The sequence below is a fragment of the Myotis daubentonii genome, chromosome 3 (assembly GCF_963259705.1).
Source record: "Myotis daubentonii chromosome 3, mMyoDau2.1, whole genome shotgun sequence".
NCBI classification, from domain to species: domain Eukaryota; kingdom Metazoa; phylum Chordata; class Mammalia; order Chiroptera; family Vespertilionidae; genus Myotis; species Myotis daubentonii.
This window is the reverse complement of record NC_081842.1, coordinates 176,471,376-176,493,015: the sequence shown is the minus strand read 5'-3', so window position 1 is coordinate 176,493,015 and position 21,640 is coordinate 176,471,376. Positions and strand designations below refer to the sequence as shown.

The 21,640-nt window shown below is 37.0% G+C and overlaps 1 protein-coding gene across 18 annotated transcripts in view; it reads left to right on the top strand.

Annotated features, from left to right (window-relative positions):
• The window catches only part of NFIA (nuclear factor I A), a 379,515-nt gene that overhangs the window by 181,598 nt on the left and 176,277 nt on the right, over positions 1-21,640 (top strand). For 17 of the 18 annotated variants that reach the window (XM_059689356.1, XM_059689353.1, XM_059689363.1 and 14 more), the window contains one exon: positions 15,682-15,747. The exons of the other annotated variant lie outside the window; for it this stretch is intronic. In XM_059689356.1, the coding sequence (XP_059545339.1) occupies positions 15,682-15,747 (66 nt within the window). The remainder of the gene's footprint in view (positions 1-15,681; positions 15,748-21,640) is intronic. 18 annotated transcript variants of the gene reach the window in all.

The following is a 21,640-nucleotide window of genomic DNA, read 5'->3' as shown; positions in this document are numbered from 1 at the left end:
TTAGTTGTTTCCATTTTCTGTGTTGCTAGATTTTTAATATTTTAATCAGCATATGACAAACATTTCTGAAATAATTTCAGATTTTTCAGTGACGCCTGAAGTGCCATTTACTCTTTCGCCATCATTAGTTTCTTGGGACATACAATCCTTAGGGGAAAAAAATGATTAGACTTAAAGAATTAGGAATTTTAGGGGAGATCTAGCTGGTTTACTTTAATAGCCTTGAAGATGAGATAAATGACACCGAGGATTACCGAGTTTTTGACAATTGATTCTCAATCCCAGATTTCCTGATTCTGAACCTGATGTTCTTTTGGGGGTTATTAAGCACATACCTTAAAGCTTTTCCTCTCTGGTGTTCTCTCTCACTCTTGGTCTCTCATCTGTGAGTCCATTCTTTAGATGAATTGGGGAATAGTGAAGTGCCGCAGCAGAGCAGGACTGGGAGGTGCACTTCATGTGGGAATGTCTTGGGCCTGCTGCAAGGGGCAGCCTGCAGAAAACAGCGATCTGGCGATCTGCCTCCCTTGCAAAGTTATTTCTCTTATTACAACAGAGCTAATTAGTGGATTTTCTAATGTAGGGAAGTGTTGCCGTTAGTAAAAGTTTCCTCAGCGCCAGAAAGCAGATGGTGGCTGTGAGCAGTGCTTTCTTTTGCCAGGTTTTGTATATGCTTTCTAAACCTGCAAAAGATTTTGCTTTCCCAGATTTCAGACTTCAGATCTTTTTTTTATTTTTTTTATTTCTGAACAGAAATGGAAGCTTATGTTTAAATGTACGTGCCTCATGTGGCCCGTTTGACACATCATAGTTACTTGAAAATGTTGAGTAACATTTGATGTTCTGCATGAACTTCTCTGAGAGCCGTGGGACATTTTTACGTTGTTCTACACTTTCTCTCCTTACAGAAACCAAGAGCTTGTGCTTGGAGATTGGCACAATAGGGGGTTCTGGTAGGGTTATGAAAAGCAGCCGATAAGATTTTCTTGTTGTGGAAATCTGTTTTATTTTGTCTTGTTTTGCTGCCAATTACTGTGTAAATACCAGTTTTTCTCAGTGAGGTTCCTAAGAGCCTGCATCTATTCATTATGACGTCAGTGTTTGTGTGCTGGTTTGAATAATTCCTTTGCCTCTCTACTACTGGTGAGATGTCACTCTCTTTCTGTTAATTTTAAATTCTCTTTTTGCCTAATCCTTTTTTATGAAATCCCTTCCAAAAATGTTTGTTTAAATTCTTCCTCATTGAAGTGTAAGCATGTCTGTACAATACCAACATGGCTGTATTAAAACAAAGTGCTTCCTGATTTTAAGGCCAATTGGGAGAATATGCGACTATTCTCCCAATAGACGTGAGGCTGTTTGGTATGGTAAAGACTCATGGCTTCATTGACTAGCACTTTAGAAATCTTTTCCTTTCTGCAGAACCTCCATTTAGAGCAGAAAAGGAAATATTTAAATCATTAGGTGAGTTGTTAAAGTATAAAATAAAAATGGAAAATGAAACCAACTTAGTGATTTTTTAAAAAAATTATTTGGGTAAACATAAAAAGAATTGTCCCAAAGTTACTAAATGGAAAAGTCTTATGGAATGACTGTTCTGTTTTTGGAGGGGATAGACAGAATCAAAGGAAATGAAGGAAGGACCTTCACCCCTTAAATTTGCATCATTCCCATGTTAAATTCTTCTGCTACTGTTCCTTCCACACCCCCTGTACTAACCTGGTAACTCAGAGACCTTATGCAGGGTATTATTTTACCTTTAAACCCTGAATAAACTCTGATTTTTTTTTTTAACTTGTAACTCTTCCCATGTCTGTTGCAAATAAAATTTCCTATCTCAGCTGAAGAATTTCTATTTCTGACCTCTGGTTCAAATCATACCACTTCTGTTACTGTGTTCTTTTTCCCCCCTCTTTTTACCATTTCTTCTTTTTCTTTGTTTTTCCCACTGATAATCTGTTTTTATCTTATTTCCTAGTAACCAAAAAATAAAACAGGACAGAGTTTAGAAAGGACACTTAGAGATATATTAAAAAAGATGATTTAGTCACCATGGCTCTTTGCTTTTTTTAAGATTGTAATCTTAAAAGGTGATGCTGAAATCGCTCTGAACCGCAGGTTAGGGCCCTGGCTCTGAATGCTGCAGGGGTTTAAACTTTGCTGCATGATGCCCAGCAGGGAGAGGGTGCAGGTGATATGTGAAAATGAGGACATGATTGGCAGGGGAAGTTGTTCACTCCCCCAGCTTCTCTATAAGCTTTGGCTTGTCCATAGGCTTCCATCATTACCAAGAAATTGGGAAAACCCTGGAGTCCAGAGATTTGTCATTTTGGTTAACATAAAATGAGCAGATAAGCCATATCCTACTTATAGAAATCTCTACCACCCCATCCTGCTCTGATAGACTTTGGGAAGGGTTCTAACCTAGAGAAACTCCATGCCACCACCCCCAGTGAAGATGGAGGCAAGTAGATACTCTTAAAAAACAAGTAATGCACATTTTTATAAATGGTCAGAGTTGAATAAGTGGGATTCTTAGTCAACATTATGAGCTAATTCAGGACTGGATAGTAGCTCACAGTGCCTTGCACACAGTAGGTGATCAATAAATGTTTGATGGACTGAAAGAAACAGGCTTTGTCCTCCTGAGGGTGATTAATTATTAGTAATCCCTAAAGAATGAATCTCATTGAAAATGATTTTTGAAAAGAGAATTCTTGTAAAGTTCTAATCACTCACTCAGACTTTTTGACAGAGAAATTGTTGAAATATTACTTATCTTAGAGACTAGCCCCAAAACATGATTTTTTAAAATTAAAATAAATTCAAGTGACAAATAAGAAGCTTTTTAAAAAAGCACATACTGCAGATAGTTCATTATATTAATCCTATACGAACTATTACTAGGTATTGGATGGAAGACAATTTAATTTTAGGATTATTACTAAGCACATTACTCATTCATATTGAGTTACTGAAATGGAAAATACTATCTCTCCTCACAATATAACCACAGAAAAGGATGTAGATTGTATCCTAAAATGAAAACGAAAATGACAGCTAAAAGGAACTCGAGGTGAAGGTTAGAGCACACCAGCTCCACTGGCACCAAACCCGGGTGGAAGTGGGTGTCCACTGTGGACAATTTGTGACAGCTTTTCTGACCTCAAAGCTGCATAAGTGAATTCATGTGTTTTAATAATCTAGGTTTGGGTTTTTTTTCTTGTTATATAGATGTTTGCAGTTTTCTTATTTGTATCAACTCACATTTTTGAAATCTTATAATTCAGTATAGGTTTTGGTTATAAAGTTCATTGACTAATCTTTTTAGCATGTTCAACTGCTCCCTAGTATAAAGATACACAGAACTTGATGGCTTCCAAGAGTGGTTCAAACATCCAAAGCTCTTGAGATTAGCACCATGTGAAGAAATTTTAAAATATTGTACTGCAATTAATTTTAAATAACTTAGCACTGCATATGTGAGAAAGAAAGCCATGATAGAATCCAAATGGAAACTCCTAAAAATGAAATGATTCAGTACATTTAAATCATTTCATCTATCTTAAAGACATGGGAATAAAACATGATTATTTCTACTTACATAAAGCTTGGGTGAATTTCTAAAGAATCAGGTATCTTATGAGCTTTATTATGATAACTAGAGGCTCAGTGCATGAATATTTGCACAGGTGGGGTCCCTCGGAATGGCCTGTGAGGATCGGGCCCCAGCTTACACCCCCAAGCTTCCAGCCCCAGCTGGTGCCCCCAGCCCCGCAGTCCTGCCTGGCACCCCATGGCCTGGTGCTGCCCCCTCACCTGTTCCATCATCCCACCTGCGGGGCAATCTATTGGGGCCGGCCCTCCCCCACCCCTGGCCCAGCTCCCTCAGCGCCTGGGAGCAGGGCAGTGGCCCTGCCCCCTGCTGCCGCCTCTGGTCGTCCTCTGCAGGGTGATTGGCGGGGCAGTCGGGCCCCAGTTTGCACCCACCTTAGCCTGGCACCACCCGCTCACCTGCTCCACCATCCTACTGCAGTCCCGCTCTCATTGGGGCCCATTGGGGCCAGCAGTGGCCCCACTGCCGCTCACTGCCAGTGCTGCATCGCTGACGCCCGCCATGTTTCGTGCCACCCCCTGGTGGTCAGCACACATCATAGCAAGTGTTCAAACTCCTGGTTGAACAATTTGCATATTAGGCTTTTATTATATAGGATATGGAGAGTCTGAGGACCATTTGATAGGCCAAATGAATGTTAACTTTCTATATTCATGCATATTTGTTACAGGTTCAGAAACCAAGTCATTAGGGCAAAGTTATTATCAATGTGGAAATTGATACTATTTTAAAGTGTATATATATATATATATATATATATATATATATATATATATACACACATATATATACATACATACTAGTATATGTGTATATATATGCTAGTATGTGTGTGTATATATATATATACTAGTATATGTATATATATACACACACATATATATGTGTGTATATGGAGATATATCTGAAGTATTTTTTTAAAGTATTACTCTAAATTTTAGGATCTGGACTAAATTCTTTAAGGATACCTTATTCAGTGTCTCCTAAACAAGTTTTCTGGTGTTCTGGGTGACATGGTGCCTCAGGATAGAAAGAGAAAACATTATTTATGGGCTTCTGTGGCCAGGGTTGGCCAAGTCACTGAAGATAAATATTCGCAACTCTCGGTGGGCTATTTGCAGTCACTTATAAAGAAGAGACAGTCTTTGATATATAGTGGTTATTGCATTCATATTTTTTCTAATTGCATTTATGATCAGCAGCACATAAAAAAATACCACCTAGTCCCTTTTGATGAAATGGGAGTCCCCGTTTTCAGTGCAGCCATAAAATGAGCCTCTGGATTGCTAATACTCAGTTTCAAATGAGAATTCTAGAGCTGGACAGAGCTTTTACAGTATACCTCAGCCCCTTCCTTCTGGTCCTGGATTGAGGCCCATAAAGCCATAGGGTCAGAAAAATCCATCCAAGAACATCTGTTGACATCTCCCAGTAGGCCTTGTTTTATTTCATGGCCTTGAAAGAGCTATTTTTCACTTGTGATTTCAATTCTATTTCAACAGACATCTATTTGTACCTATATGTTCCAGATACTGTGCTATCTGGCAATAAAAATAATGATGTAGGAAATAAAAGTAAGTAGTCAATGTGATTCTTTAACTAGTTTATGTATTTTAGAAAAACTGCTTCTAGGTATTGTACAGTTAGAGAATTATTGTTTTTGTAATTTAAAAGGCATTTTAAATCAGGCCATTCAGCTCTCATAATCTTGGCAGTCAGGCAATTTAGAGGATGAGTAAATTGAAGTTCAGAGAAGTTAAGGGGCTTGCCTAATTCCACAGAGCTAAAATGGCCAAAAAGGCACCCATACCCAGGTTTTCTAATACCAGGTCTTTTGCCTTTTTCATTGTACCACAGCTACCTTTGAGAGAACTGTCATTTCTGTCGAAGGGAGGACACCAGGCCTGATAAGGAATAACATTTCTCACTACCTGTGAAATTGTTTTTGAGAGAAAAAATCTGATTTTCAAAACTATTTTGATATTGTACACCATTCCAAGTAATGCTAATTATGTGGTAATAGCTTTATATTTCACTTGAAAGAACTCTGCCTAAATCCTCTCTGTCTTGCTAGAAAAGTTAATACCACCCATTCCCAGCAACAGTTAGCATCCAGGCTACTGTGAATTCTGTTACAGGCTACAGTTAGTGGTATTGGTTGTTGTTAATAGTAAAAGAATAAAAGCTATTACAGATATGCACAGTACCATGTTGCTGTATATTAATTTAATCAGCAGATAGGACTTAATCAAGAGGGGATGCCACAGAATCTTGATTTTATTATCATTATCCTGATTGACGGAGGACATAAACCTTGCCTTTATTCATTTTATATCTCCAGGTATACTGAATGAATGGCACATACTGGATGCATTAATGAATGCAATGAATTGATGAATGGAATAGGCCCAAAGACAAGGAGATTAAAAGAAAGAAGTGCTGTTTCAAGAGAATGTTCCAATATCATTTCCCCCTTTGATTAGGAGTAGTGGTGTGAATGTTGCTAACACTGCAGAATCCCAGACTTGTCTAAACTCCCTAGTTATATCTTTCACAGTGGTGGAACTCACGAGTACACTGATAGTCCTGTTTTCTTAAATACTTTAAGAAAAAAAAGAAAGAAAGAAACCCCAATCTTCCTGATTTATTCAACCACAGAATCTCCAACCTTCTCATTTAGGAGTCTGCATTTTTTAAGCAAATTGTTACTATGCCATTCTCATTTCTAATCTTCCATAGAATTATTTTCATTTTCTGGGTATGGCTATTACAGGGTCCAGTTGATTTTTGAGAGTTTGGTCATTTAGTCAGTGGATTTAAATATCTTATACCATGTTTTCTCCCCCTGTTCCCCATTTGTCCCCCCACAATCAATTCTTAATTTCCTTCTCACCCTTTTTCCTTTCCAAGCAGGAAAATGTCACAGTGACCACCTTGTCATCCAAAATTCCATCCAAACCTTAGCTCTGGGGGTCTTCTTCTCTGGGCCTTAACCTTACTTTTAGACAGTTGTCATTATCTTTGTCTAAAGGTCATAGCTAAATTGAATAAAAGGAAAGCTGTGTTTTCCTGTCGATGCACAAAGGCAGTATTGACTTCCCTAATCCAGTTTACTGAGGGGTGAGAGAATTAAATTAGATATCTAAGCACAGAAATTGAGAGCCTTTGAAAACAAAGATAAGGAGACAAGACTGTATTTTCCCTTTTCCTGGGAGCTCTGGGCTCAAGATTTTGCAGGTGTGTCATCTGATCCATGGCTTACATCGATCAAAACTGTGCCAATGCATATTTAATTAGCAAGGGGACCCTGGGTGCATTATAGCCATCATCCCTATATTGAATGGACTGTCAGACTTTCTGCACACTTCTCTACCCCCACCTTCCCCTCAACTGGAGTCCCCTCCCTTGCCTCCTGGTTTGGGAAGCTTCATTTTGTTTGAGCAGCTAAAAAGTTTCTTTGTCTTTAGCTGCTGATGCATACAGCACCACTGAGGAGAATACAAACAAGTAGAGTCCTAAAGTGTTTATTTTGTCTAGGAAGACAAGCTAAACCAATTGGATTCCTTTGGTCAGATTTTCAAACCCTGTAGAAAACCAACAAGAAAAAAACAAAAAGAAAAGAAATATACTGTTCAACTCTTCCCGTATTATAAAGAGTTAGTTATATTAAGATTAAAAAAAGAGGATTACAGGATAACTAATAATAGAATTAAAAAATACATATATTTTGATAGAAAAGTATTTTCTTTTAAAAACTCCGTTTTTGATCATCAAATAGGGCATATTAGGAAATTTTTTATTTAGTCCAATTTGTGTGACAAAAATTCACCATTCTGTCCTGAGTCTATCATACTATTAGGGAATCAAGTTATTTAAGACAGAAGATGGGCAAAAAGTTAGAGCTGGATATGTTTGTTGTTGTTTTTTTAAGTCTCTAAGGTTTCATGGAAGCTTCTATTGGTAAGGATTCTTAAAGTGACAGGAGGTTTGGTGTTTTGCCTCAGACAGGTTATTTCATGGGATTGTGGTCACCATTCATTTTCACACAGGTTACAAAGCCTGAATACCCAGACAGAGTGTTGTCTGATAAACAGATGCAATGCACCAAGACTGCTTAGAATAAAGGCAACAGACTGTGAGCACATGTTTAGGACTCATTTAAACTCATCAGCATAGTGTAGCTCATAGTTCTCTGTCTCTATTCTACTTTTGAGGTAGCTTCTTGCTGATAAAGTAACAGGGAAATTTTCTTTTTCTGCTACTACTTGATGCAGAGACTCATGGGAAATTCATTTGCATACATTTTGTTACAAAGACTGACTACTTCCTGGCTTAGACAAAGTGTTGCCTGATAAACAGACTTAACACACAAATGTCTGTCTGGAATAAACAATGGCAAGCTGAAATTTCCATTTCCATTATCAGAGATAATCTCTTTCCCAGTATATGGGAATTAAGTACCCTTTCTTTAAAACCAGGTCTGTAATGCTGATGGTCTATACCAGAATTACATAGTGTGTGGGTTGGTATTGATATTTTAAAGAAACAACAACAAAAAACTTGTGTGGATGGGAATATTTATACTGCAGTGGTGAATGTACATTTTTGGGGGCACCTTACTGTTTCAAATCCAGCTTTTCTTGCATTATTATATTGGATCCCGCAAGATTCTTGTTAAGTTAGGCAAAATAGTCATTAGTGTCCCCATTTAACAGATGAAGAAACTGAGATCCAGAGCAGTTAAATTATAAAACTGAGGTTTCTTTTTTGGGGGTGCCATCTTTTTACCATTTCAGACTCCTTTTAATACTGACATATGAATGCAAAATGTTAATATTTAGAGTACTACCTTAAATACTTAAATGGCATGGTTACCCTCAACAGAGGGTATTTTATTACTTTAGTACATTTCTTATAAGTACCGCACGCTAACCGATTGCGCGACTGGAGCTCCAGTACATTTCTTTACAGATATCCAGATACATGAAAATAATGCATGTAGACTAAAACTTAATTATGCGTTATTTTCATTTGACATGTGTTTTTATAACATGGAAGTAGACAGGGAAAATTTCTACTTTCTGTTGTATAGATGAATATATGAGTACTCTTCAAGTACATACTCTGTTTAAAAACTTAAAGAACTTAACTGTTATAATTAATTTTATTTATGGAAAAAAAAGTTGACTATGAAGGGGCCATTACCACAATTCTGATGTACGCAATAATGTTATAGTAACAGCTTTTAAAAATATATATATATTGATTGATTTCAGAGAGGAAGGAAGAGGGATAGAGAGAGAGAAACATCAGTGATGAGAATCATTGATTTGGCTGCCTTCTGAACATCCCACACTGAGGATCGAGCCCACAACCCAGACCCGGGAATTGAACAGTGACCCCCTGGTTCCTAGGTCAAACCTCAACCACTGAGCCACGCCAGCTGGGATATAGTAATAGCTTTTTAAGCAGGTCTTTATACATGAGTGGGAAGGTGACCAGGTTGATTCAATAGCTTGAATTCTGAATTGATCAACAGGTCACTATCACAAGTCAAAACAGCCTCTATTATGGGAAAAACAAAACTCAAATGACTACCTAAGCACTTGTTTATTTTAGTCATAGAAAATGTGAGGAATTATAAATGTAGTCAGAATATCTCATGCTTTAGTATATCTTTAGTAATCACATATTCTTCCCATTGAGTTCATCTATAACTACAGAGAAAAAGCTGATTATTATTTGAGATCAGCCTCATGGGAAGACTGAAGATTTAAAGATTGAGTCATTTTGTCATTACGTTGAGAGTGACTGAATTTGTATTTTTAAAGCTTAGAAATGATTTCCCCTCACTGTCATAACGCAACAATAGTTACGCCATTTTTTCTCTCAGTGTGTTTAAACTGTGTATCATACCACAACCTCCTTGCGCACATAGAAAAATAACACATTTATGAGTAGGTGATAAGACAGTTGACTCATTCTTCATCCTAAACCATCTCATCATCATACACAGCCCCGACTAAACAGATGGGCCTTGAATGTCAGCATTAATGCCAAAAAATCTCATTTCTGCAAATTTAATATTTCACAAATTCTTCTTCAGAAAGGATTTGTAAAAAGTTTTAAGAAGGAAAGCGGTAGCTACCTACATTATATAATGCTCTTCAGTCCACCCTGAAAATGTGATACACAGGAGTAGCTTCGGGGTGGATCTCCCTCCCGAGCAGCTGGCCGCCCCCGGGGTGGTCTGGTGGAGCCCTTCCAAGTCTCTGCTGCATGAACACAGGCTTCCTGCTCCCTCTGAATCCTGATTAGAGGAGAGCAGGCCCAGTGTGTGCAGATGAGCCTGCTCCTTTTGGAACTAGAGCGTTTCCTTCCCTAAACGCCCATCTCCCTTCGATGAAGGACTTGCTCTCTCTACTTTGATTGCTGCAGATCATGCACGCACACACACATGTCCATGAAAACCCTCTGTTCTAGCTAACTGGGGAAGTTGTATTTTAAATACAATACAGATAAGACTTGCCATTTAAAAAATAGGGGAGTGTTTCCACTTAAAAGCTAAGAAAACTTTCATGATATGACTCACCTTACAGTTTACCTGTTTTAAAACATAGGTTATTCTATGTTTTTCATTAAGTGGGCCACAGTTATATACATTAATTGACATAAAATTTCAGTTTGGTTATTTTATCTATTTTCTGGAAATGCTAATAGTAATTGAATAATTTTCGTGGTCCAGATTTAAGGATGGTATTACATATTTCTGTTAGTTCTTTGTCATGACCATGATGGATAATGTTGTATTTAGCTGATGCCATTGTATTCATCAGTGTTTACATATAAGCTACACATTATTTATACATATGTGCACCTTTACACTGACATTCTACATTCTCAAAGATTTTTTTCAAATATTTCCTCACACCCCAGTCTTTAAGGTCATGGTGATACTGGAAAAAATAGACAATATTCCTAAATATTTCAAAAAAGTACTATAATACTTCTTTGATAACTGTAGCTATGAGACTAATGAGCGAAACGTGACCTTCATAGCCATTTGATTATCTAGATTTCCTTACTGTAATAAACAGGCTATGATACTGGATGATCAAAATAGAGTAATTCTAAACCTTACACTACCAATCAGAAATATAATTATTTTCCCACTGTAACATTGTGGATGTGGAAAAATGAGTGTCAGTATTCTCTGACCTGACTCTTCTGCAGAGGGATCATTTCCCTAAATATAAAAATCAAAAGCTTACCTAAATGCTGAACATCTCTAAAGGCTACAATTCTAGAGAGTAACTGTTCGTTATATTCAGAGTATAATCACCCTTACTTCTTATTTTCTTTTACCCCAGGAATGCTCTTCAATCTTAATTTATTTGCAGGAAAGTATTCATTCCTGTCTTTGCCTTTTCTTTCTCACACTATAAACAACTCCAGCTCTTTTCTGTGGCATTTTCACTTTATTTCTTCCACTTGACTAACTCATTTTTGTTTCTGGGTACCTCCTGGTTTTTTTATACTGCCTTTTCATCTGGGAGATTTAAAACTGGACACAAAATTCTAATGAAGGATTTTCAAATTTCATCTTTAGCCAAATCATTATACTTGTAGGGAGGTTGAAACTTATGCTAAGTTATTTTGTTAGTGGAACGAGAATTTGTACTTTTATGGTCTATAGACTTTGTGCTGATAGCATGTTGACTGAACAGGAATTACCCTAGTTTTAGGGTAGGAAGGCTTCTTCACCACAGCATGCCTGTTCTTCCTTTATTCACACAACAGTCAGTAGCATCCTGAGGTGCTCTTTGGGTGTCAGAATATGGCAGGTTTCTCTTTGTATTTTTTGAATGCGTGAAATATTCCTCTGTTGTCCATCATTTAAGTCTATACATAGTTCCAGGGACCTCCTAATGTATCACACACCATCCTGAGCTCCTGCTGTTCTGAGGAGCCTCTTATGGTTGTGTCGGCCAGGGGATCATAGGAAGTGATCATCTAAACACTCTGCAAGGTCCCCCACACCCCACCCGAACCAGAGGGATATGCCTCTTTCACCCCTGCCAGACCCCACAAAAGGGGGAACATCTAGCAGAAATAAAGGCATTTTCTCCTTCCTTTATCATTTTAGAAGTCCCAGTCCCCTTTTAGGTCTTAGGTTGTGAACTTAGTACATTTTTCAGTCACTGGCCATGGTTCAGTGTTAGAAAGCTGAACAAGTGAAAATTCATCTCCTTAGTTCAGCAGTCATTGAATCCTTGGCCGGGCCAGGTACCCTTAAGGTACTGAGGATAAAACAAGAGTTTTCTTACAGAGCTCAAATCTTCATATGAGATCATTTAAAATCACCTTAGTACCTAAGTACAACTTAACATATGTCACACCATAAGAGATTCATACACATTGAAGTACTGGAGAGGAGGAAGTTTAATTCTAGGTCAAGATTTAGCAACATTCCCTCTTTGCTTCATTCCTAAAGAACATAAAACACATGGAAATGGAGCCTATATTTTTTTGTCTAATCAGTTTTAGCATCTTGACATGTTTTTGTCATTCTTCACTTTCCCCAAAGGGGTATTTTCTGAGATTTCATGCTGAGGAGAGTTGGGGGAATGCATATGTGCTTAAGTAGCAAATGCAGTGCGAGGTTTCTGTTTTTGCATCGCACAAGCTTATGGAAGCAGAGACTAATATGTAGGCATTGGGATTTATTTTATTCCTTTCCCCAGTGATTATGTTGATAGCGAAATATCTTTGTCTGAGTACTTCAGCAATATAGCTGTAGGCGCCATAAAATGCATAGATAGATGGCCACCAGTTCAATTAAGAGGTCCCAACCCAGCCTCCTATATGCAAACCCAGTCTATTTTAGGTTTAAATTTCTGCTCATAAATTTTTTAAAAACCAAAAGAAATATTGCTTTTCAAGGTTACGTTGAAGTCTAAGGTTTCTTTAACAAAAAGCAAATCCCTAGATGGGGAAAAAAATTGATAACCCTAATGTACTTCCTCACAATAGCATTTCCAACTCCATCATTTAAACATACTTTAAATAATATTCTCTTCATATACAAATCACCTAGTTTTCAACCAGGTGACCAGAGAAAGTCATTGCCAAATGTAACATCTAAGATATGGAATCCAATTCTATGCAGTCAGGTTTGTTTTGGGGTGGGCCTCTAATTATTTCAGGTGGAAGGAATCAACGAATCACAGGATAATTGTCCAAAAAAGTCAGACATAACGTTACCTTGGCTGCTGATAGGCCGCTACCAAGTGTAAAAAAGAGAAGAGTAAATTAATTGTTAACCTTCATGATAGTGTTTTAATGCAAATGCTCAAGAAAGAGATCTTTCATTTGTATCAATTATGTATGGGTCGGAATTAATTTGTAATTCTGGTCATCTGGTTGGCTCCATAACAGCATTGGTGACCTTTTGCAACAGCAGAGAAAGTGTCCATGTGTGCTCAGCATAGAATAGCACCAGAATAGCACCGGGACTCGGTAATTTTGTCCCTCGGTTCAGAGAGGAATGGTTTTAAACGGTCCATGGTAGGGAATAATTATTGAAGTTTTAAAATCATTTACATTTTATTCCAGGATGGCGTGTTTTACTAGGCAGTCCTCTGTGGATATCAGCATCTCCAGCTTTTGAATAAAACTGGAGAAATTAAATTCCGTTCCCAATTTGGCAAAGTGCCTTCTTCAGTGTTTGTATCTGAGCTTTCACAGGAGCACTGCCGCCCCTTTCAGACCAACTCTCAGCAGCCTCCGGCCGCTCAGTCCTTGGCTATTTGTTTGCTTCTTTTTCCATGGCTTGGAATTTTAAACTTTCTTTGAACTTATCTTTTGTTGCTGTTCATGTTTTCTGTAATCATGTTGTATTTCTCTGACGATACAGTGGCAAATAAAATGTAAAGGCAAAGTAAAAAAAGAAAAGTCCACTTGAGATTATTTTTAAAAATTGGGTCTTTCATTACCCTTTTTGCCTTCATATTAATGGATAAATGTCAGGAAATTAATTGGCTATTGTATGTTGAAATTAATTGAGATAGACAATGTTTTGTTTTTTTCATTTGTTCACGAAGAACTGATTAATTATGAAGATATTACACCTAGAAGAACATTGTCTGAGCTATCATATAGAAAGTGAGGTTTGCTAGTATTACTCCAAAGGAAATGTTCTATTTGGCAAGATTTTATGTTTCTATTTTGGGATATGATCAGGAAGGATTCTAACTTTTCCTAAAACAAAATTATATATTTTCTTTAATTTTTATTTTGGATATTAATGCCTTAAAATTTTCCAGGACAAAAATAATAAAGGTATTCCTTCCTTCTAAAACATGTTGACTGTCTTTTCAGAATATCTCATTTTTAATTTTTAATGGCAAAATTATAGGATTTTTTTCTTAGAAAAGAATGAAGGCAGCCATACCATATTTTTAAATTGTTTGCTATAAAAATAATATTCATTTATGAAGTTAAAATTTAAATATGGTTCAACATTAATTTTCACTTTCAATTTTTAGTGCAGGCTTTGTATTTCATTTCATGGTTCATTCTAAAGGATTTCTCTAAAGTTTCTTGACCTATAATACTTTTTACTTTTTTCTTCACTAAGGCAATAATTATAAGATGATAAAAGATATCACTTTGCCAGATTTAAATAAAAATTCACATTCCACATCTTTTGTTAATTGAGCCATTGAATCAACATAGAATTTTTGCTATGGTCACCAGGTTAAAATCATCTGAAAAATTTTAGATAGACATTTTCTTTATAGTGTGTTCCTATAATTAAAATCTTCATTTGCTTAAAAGCAGAAAGACTTTCTAAGTTATAAATTAGCAGTTTTCAACCCAGAGTCACTAGTCCTGATACTTCTTTTTACACTATCTCCAAGAAAGAGAATGGTACTGCCCTAACTCTGTTGAAATAGAGGCAATATTACCAGTTTATTCAGTTATGGGTCATGATCTTTTGATCTTGCATTGAACTTCTTGCTGAAAGATGGTCAAATTTCAGACAGTTAAGTCTGATCCTATAAAGTCAAGGTAAAGTTTGGATTCAGGCTTTTCACAGATAATATACATTTTTCTAGAAAAATACTTTTATTTTTAGGTAATGTTTTATACCATTTTAAGTCTCAGAAAATGTTTTACATTAAAAAATTTTCCCCTTGACATATTTTGCCTAATTTTTTTCCCACCTAGCTAGTTCTTCAAATTCTGTGAAATTCTTTTGATCTAACTTAATTTTAACCTCATTTTTAAATCCTTTTATTTTACATGATCCCATTTATAAGTTAAATTACTTGAATTAATTTTTTTAGTTTGAAATGATTGTGTGTGTTTTTTTAAAAAAAGGAATTCGGTAAAGGGTGTGCAAGAACCTGTCTTTACTAAACAGCCCTGTTAGGATCACCCAAATGCATCAGTACAAGAGAAAAATAATACTCCTAAAGTGTGGGAAATGTACCTTTCAGAAAGACGCCACTGATTTTTCCTGTTAGTTCAAGGAAATGTGCTAGAATATTAGGACACTGGTATTTAATGGTGTTAGTCTGCATAGTCTGTTGCTGTAATACAGAGCTAAATATCAACAGAACTTGTTACTGTTATTTGGGCTGCTTTTATATACCAGCTTCAAAACATGTTTTGACACTTTATTATGTTCTGAATCAAGCTTCAGATGTGTGTAATGAAGGATGAAGTCTTGATCAGACTCTAGTGTATAAATCATGGAGAAGAGCAGTTTGGAAATGGTCTGTCTGTAAGAGAATGGTCTTTCTGAAGAGTTTCAAGTTATGATCTGGCACAAGCCAAACACACTGGAGGTGTAAACAAAACCGAGGTCCTCTCTAAGGGCACAGGCTGTTGCTGCTCCCCATTCCCCCTTCATTTCTTTTCTTTTTTTGTTCATCATGTTATTTCTGTAACATTTACACTCCTGGTTTATATGCTGAACCTTTGAGAAAGTCTGGCACCTCTGATCCACTTTCCCTCACAGACCCTATAATTGTTGGCTGTATTTTTATGTTTTTCAGATTCAAGTCAATCTGAAAGTCCCAGCCAGCCAAGTGATGCTGACATTAAGGACCAGCCAGAAAATGGTAAGTTTAGCTTTGAGAGTCTACAGTAGCCAGCAGCTAATCAAGTACAAGGATTTCAGAGTCTGCCCTATGGGTGGCCCACAGTAGGAACAATGGGAGGACTCAAGGAGTACTCTGGACAACTCTTGCAGCCCCCCCCCCACCTCCACCCCCACACACTGTTAGGTACACATGGCACCTTAGTTCCTAAGGAAGTTGATGACTAGACAGGTGGAGTTGACTTATCAAATTAGAATCTTTTACAGCATAAGTGAGGAATCAAGACTGTTTCATTTCATTTTCATTCCTTTAAAAGTGGCCTATGCCCTGCGATCTTTTCAGTAGTAATTTAAGATCATTGACAAGTATTTTTGAGGCCTTTTAAGAGTTCAACACTTTGCTCATGGCTTTAAGAAAATGATCTCTGTCTTTGAAGGGTTTTCGCTTTAAATTGTCTAAAAAAAACAATAAGGGTACATGACAGTATTAAATTCCTCAATTGCATAACTATATAAACTCTCTTGTACAGAAATTTGAATAAATCCTTTGTATACAAATACAATAGCGTCCAATGAAGTACAGAATTTAAGGTATGTACTCCAAGTATGGAAAAGATTATAATAGGTTCGAATTTTCAGTTGAGTAAAATCATCAGTTTCAATAAAAACCAATAAGTGAACTAGAAGTACTTATCATATGATAAACATTATATTATGTACTTTCACAGATATCATCTCATAGAGTTCCCAAATGCTCACCTTGGTCATTGAACTGAAGGCTCTAATGGGAGTACTTGACATTAAGGGGCCTGTGAGGGGAATATGGTGTTGTGGTTAAAACTCAGGTTGAGGTGTCAGACCTACATTAAAGTTCTACCTCTTCTGTCCCTTACCTTTGTAATACTGAATATGTTATTTAACTCTCAGGGTACAGATTTCTTCTTCTTTTAAATAGTATGGTAATAATATTACCTACCTGTTGAAGAATTAAGTAAGATCATATGTACATATTCATATAGTTTATGCTTTAAAAATTGTTGGCTGTTGTTTAGTATAACTCATATTATTTTCTAGTCAGTATAATCCAACAATTGTTATTCCATCTTTGCAGAATGAGCTCATTCCTTGAGTCTCTCTTCCTTTTGTTGTTCTATACATGTTTCCATTTTGAATTTCCATCTGATCTGTTGGAATAGATAGGTAAACTGAATTATTGTAGGATGGAGGATTGAGCTTACCACATTAGATCTCCTATTGCTAATTTTTCAGGGTTTGTTTAATTTCCCAAGCCTGGGAAATTCTTTGTAACATTGTTGGGCTCTAATATTAAATATGGACTGTCTGGTGATTCATCTTCTCTTCCTGGTATGTTGGTGGCATTTTCTGTCAAAGTTGTCTTTTCAAAGCAGGCATTAAAGAGAGAGAGAGATAAGGAGAGAGAGAGAGAGAGAGAGAGAGAGAGAGAGAGAGAGAGAGAGAGAGAGAAACTGCCGAAGCTTATTTATAGAGCCATAAACAGCTACATCTTATTTTTGTTAATATTTATAAGAGTGATTTATAGATTAGTTTCATTCTTTATATCCTACTTGACTTATAGGTGATGCCTTAAATGTTTTTTTTTCATATATTATGTTTATCTACAATCTGCCTGAAGTTGTGTTCAGAGATCTTTTTTTTTTTTTTTCATTTTTAAAATGTTATGGGCTGTAGGGGTATGTGGTTCACGTACTTAGGTCGGATGGCCCCTCCTGCAGGCCTGCGATTCATCTGTCTTCATAAAATGGCCGACAAGCTGTTCACATGCAAATATAAATTGAGAGCATGAGAGGCCTGGCATGCTTTTCTGGAGCTGCCTGCATTACCGATATTGTGTGCTTCCCATTCCAAAAAGCAACCAGGACTGAGCCTGGATTTTTCGGGCAAAGGCACAGTGTTAACTAGCCAAGTTCATTTTAACCCCAAATTACTTAGTGCTACCTCAAGGATTCACGGTACCATTTTGGGGGACTGTATGAGTTCAAAGAAAGAAAGTATTAATATCTCGGAGAGAGTTATAAAATCCCATGTTTCCAATTTCTATTTATTTCAAGAAAAAGAAGTAGAAGTTCTTTTGTCTGAGACAACTCGAACTGAAGCTGAGACCAGGGAAACATCAGCCTATTCAGTTTCCTTTATCTGCCTTTTGTCAATCTCAGATGAAGTTATTGGAGGAAAATGATTTTATCTCTTCCCTAAAGACATAATCCCCAAAGGAAAATAATTGAAGATTTCAGGACTAGGTATTTATATGCATTAGATAACTTCCTGGGACTGCTTTGATCGAGTGTTCTTTCGTTTTCCATAACCTCAGGTTATAGAAATATGAGCTCGTGAAAGGTTTTTGTTTGTTTGTTTGTTTCATTTTTGTTTTTAAAGAGGGAACTGTCATAAATGTGTCAACAAAACTCTAAGAAGTTTTGGAATCCTGGTGGATAAAGAAGTGACAGACTCTGGTCTTCAAATAAAGTGGGAACTCATTACTCCTTTATGTATAGAAGCAAGGGGAAATAATCTTCTTTTATCCTAGCTCTTGAGGAGAAAGGTAATGGGAAACGAATGGTATTTTCCTAGTAAACCACAGAGAATGAATAGACAAATGGTAACATGCTGTTTCATCCAAAACCATAAACTAGGCTATGTAACTTTACCTAAAGTGGATGCAGCTGTTTCTTCCTTGTCCAACCAGTCTGGTTTTTTCTTTTTTTTCTCTCTGTGGAATTTTTGCTTTCTTTTTTTGTACTCCCTTAAGACTCAACTGTAAAAGAAAACAAATCTTTGTCCAATTAGAGTATTAGATGGGAATTTTAAGGAATTATCCAAAGCGCAAAGTTAAAATATCGGAATCTTCGAAATTCCAAATTGGTCTAATAATTGAAACTCTACCTGCAGAATCAAACAGATCTGAGTTCAAAGGAAATAATGCCTGGATGACTTTGAATAAGCTATGACCCCAATCTCAGTTTTCTTATCAGTAAAACAGGAATACTAAAAGAGCCTCCCTCATCTGTATTAAAATGAGAATATGCATATGAAACAGCATAATGCCTGGTTCATAGTAAAGACTCAAAGGTAACCATTGCTACTATCCAGTTAAAGCTTGCCGTATGTGTAATGAATACACATACTCGAGAGGTCAAAAGCTGGGAGCCTGAGATTGAAAGCTTGATAGTGTGAGAATAAACCAAGACTTAGAGACAACTTCTGTACTAGTAGGTACCTACTCTGTTCTGAAATGTCAGCCATAAATCTCCTAAGTCCATAATCCTCACAGTGCCATATCTATCTCACTGTTCAGTTCTAGTCCTCACATTCTGTTCTGTCTTCATCTCCCAGGAGTTGAGAACTACCAAGGCAATTCAGAGTTGATAGAAACTTCAGAATTAGTACTCAAGAAAAGGTGGTTCTGGAAAAAAGGGATTCCTCCTAGATGTCTTCAATTGTAGCCGAGGTTTTGCTCGGCTCAAAGCAAATAGAATGTGGCTCATTAAAAACTACAAGCTGATTAAGGGTAGGAGTCATGACAAATTCCTTTTCAAAACATCTTGCATAACACATAGCTCTGTGCCCTGAACTTAGTAGGTACCTGATACTTATTTACTTAATGAATTAAGTTAATTAATAGAGGAATATGTTGTCATTATCCTCAAATCTTTTTTGAGTGTGTGCTCACTGTTGATTTATTAAAGGTTTTAAAGGGAAAAAGGTACAATAAAACCCTGGAGAAGATGAAAATCTAATTTGGGTGTGGGAAAGCTGTATGCAGACGCATGGACATACACAGACAGAAATGATTAACGGTGCTAGGGAGCCAAGGTTAGGGACTAGGTAATAATGGACTTAGTAGATCAAGTCGTGCCTCAGCTTCCACCCCACCCCAATGAGCAGGTGTGATCAAATGCAGTTGACCTTGAGCAATACAGGTTGGAAGTGCGTGAGCCCACTTATATGTGGATTTTCCCACCAATAAGTACCTGCATTGTTTTTGATCAGCGGTTGAGAGTGTGCAGATGTGTGCAGAGTGTGCAGATGTGGAGGGCCACCTGTAGGCATTGTTCTATGCCATTTTATATTGGGGATGTGAGCATTTGTGGACCTTGGTATCCACAGGGATCCTGAAACCAATCCCCCTCTGATACTGAGGGGCATCTAAGTGTTGGGGGAATTAAAAGTTATATGTGGAATTTTAAAAAATATGTTTTATTGATTTTTTACAGAGAGGAAGGGAGAGGGATAGAGAATTAGAAACATCGATGAGAGAGAAACATCGATCAGCTGCCTCCTGCACACCCCCTACTGGGGATGTGCCCACAACCAAGGTACATGCCCTTGACCTGAATCAAACCCGGGACCCCTCAGTCCGCAGGCCGATGCTCTATCCACTGAGCCAAACCGGTCAGGGCTATATGTGGAATTTTGGCTGCACAAGGTGTTGGCATCCCTAACCTCCAAGTTATTCAAAGGTTGCTTGTATATGAAATACCATCATGTTAGCTTATGCTACAGTACCATAGGGAATGTAATCCTGACAAAGTCCTCAGCTCTGACTGCTATCATTTGTTTAATCCTTTTGCTTATTGCTGAAACCCCCTTTCTGGCTTTTCAAGAGCTCCTGAAGGTTTTAGGTCTTGTTAGACTTTGACTTGCAACACCTACTCAAACCACCTTGGAGAATTTCCATGATGTGCTTTGGCTACTGTTAAAAGTATTTATGGGACCGAACATTTGAAGTCTGTGCTGGATATTTACAGGGCCTATGAACAGTCCTCCAAAGCTTGCAGTCTGTGGTGCATCAGGTCAGTCATTAATGAAGGAACAGCTCATGTGATAGTCCCTACTTAATTCAAGGCACGCTTCTGCAGGGCTACACTAAGTCAGTGTCCGAGGGAATAGCATATTCCAACATTGACACTCTGAAAGCATGTTTCCCACTGGGACTCACTGTGAAAGCAGCCTTAACCAAAAATAAACAAATAAAGAAAATGTGGGATTCCCTTGCCAGAGAAAGAAAAGCTGGGTTCACGTGTTTTGTTTTGTTTTCTATTTACTAACTCTCATCACCTGGACAGCCTACTACTAATAACCCAGTCTAAGTGGTTTTTAAAATAAGATGTTTATAACAGGAAATCAGAGTTGGTATTTAGGTTATTTTTTTAGGTTTCCTCATTCAATCAGTAGTTGCACATATGTTGGTGGCATAAACCCTTTGCAATCAGTGGAAGACCATTAATCATGATGCTTGCCCCAGATTTTGAAAGTTTCCAGCTCTACCTGCCAATTTGAAAATCACCTGGAGTATTAGTTGAATCTAGATTTCATGTTCACCATCTTCACTTGTGTCATTCCCATCTTACATTATTTAATGGGTATCATAGCTAAATGTTGCTAGCTGAACAAGGACTGTACTTTTCTTTAACCACAGTTAGTATCTCCTTAGTTATCATTTGACTCATTTCTGTGACTATTTTGAGTATTTAAATATTTATGAAATAACTTCCAGGCTTCTGACTTCCTGATTTAAAATTTATATGTAGGATTCACTTTGTAATTTGGGGGTTAGATAAAAGAACTGTAAATTTCTGTGTCTCTTTTGGATAAACATTCTTTTATCTGAAAATATTCTCTTTAAAAATTGCAGGCCTTGTTTCACTTTAACTTTTTTCACTACCTCCTCATATATGTAGTGTATTGTAATATTATATTGCAATATTAATATATAATGGAAAGGCAAAGTAAAATTTATAATTCCAAACTCTAAGAATTATCTCTTACTGGGTGGACTGCTTGTTGTAGGAACTGTTTTGATTAATGTGTCTTTTTAGTTGAATCATTTTTAGGTATTTTGCAGGCAACGCAGCCTTACAGTTGCATCTTATTGA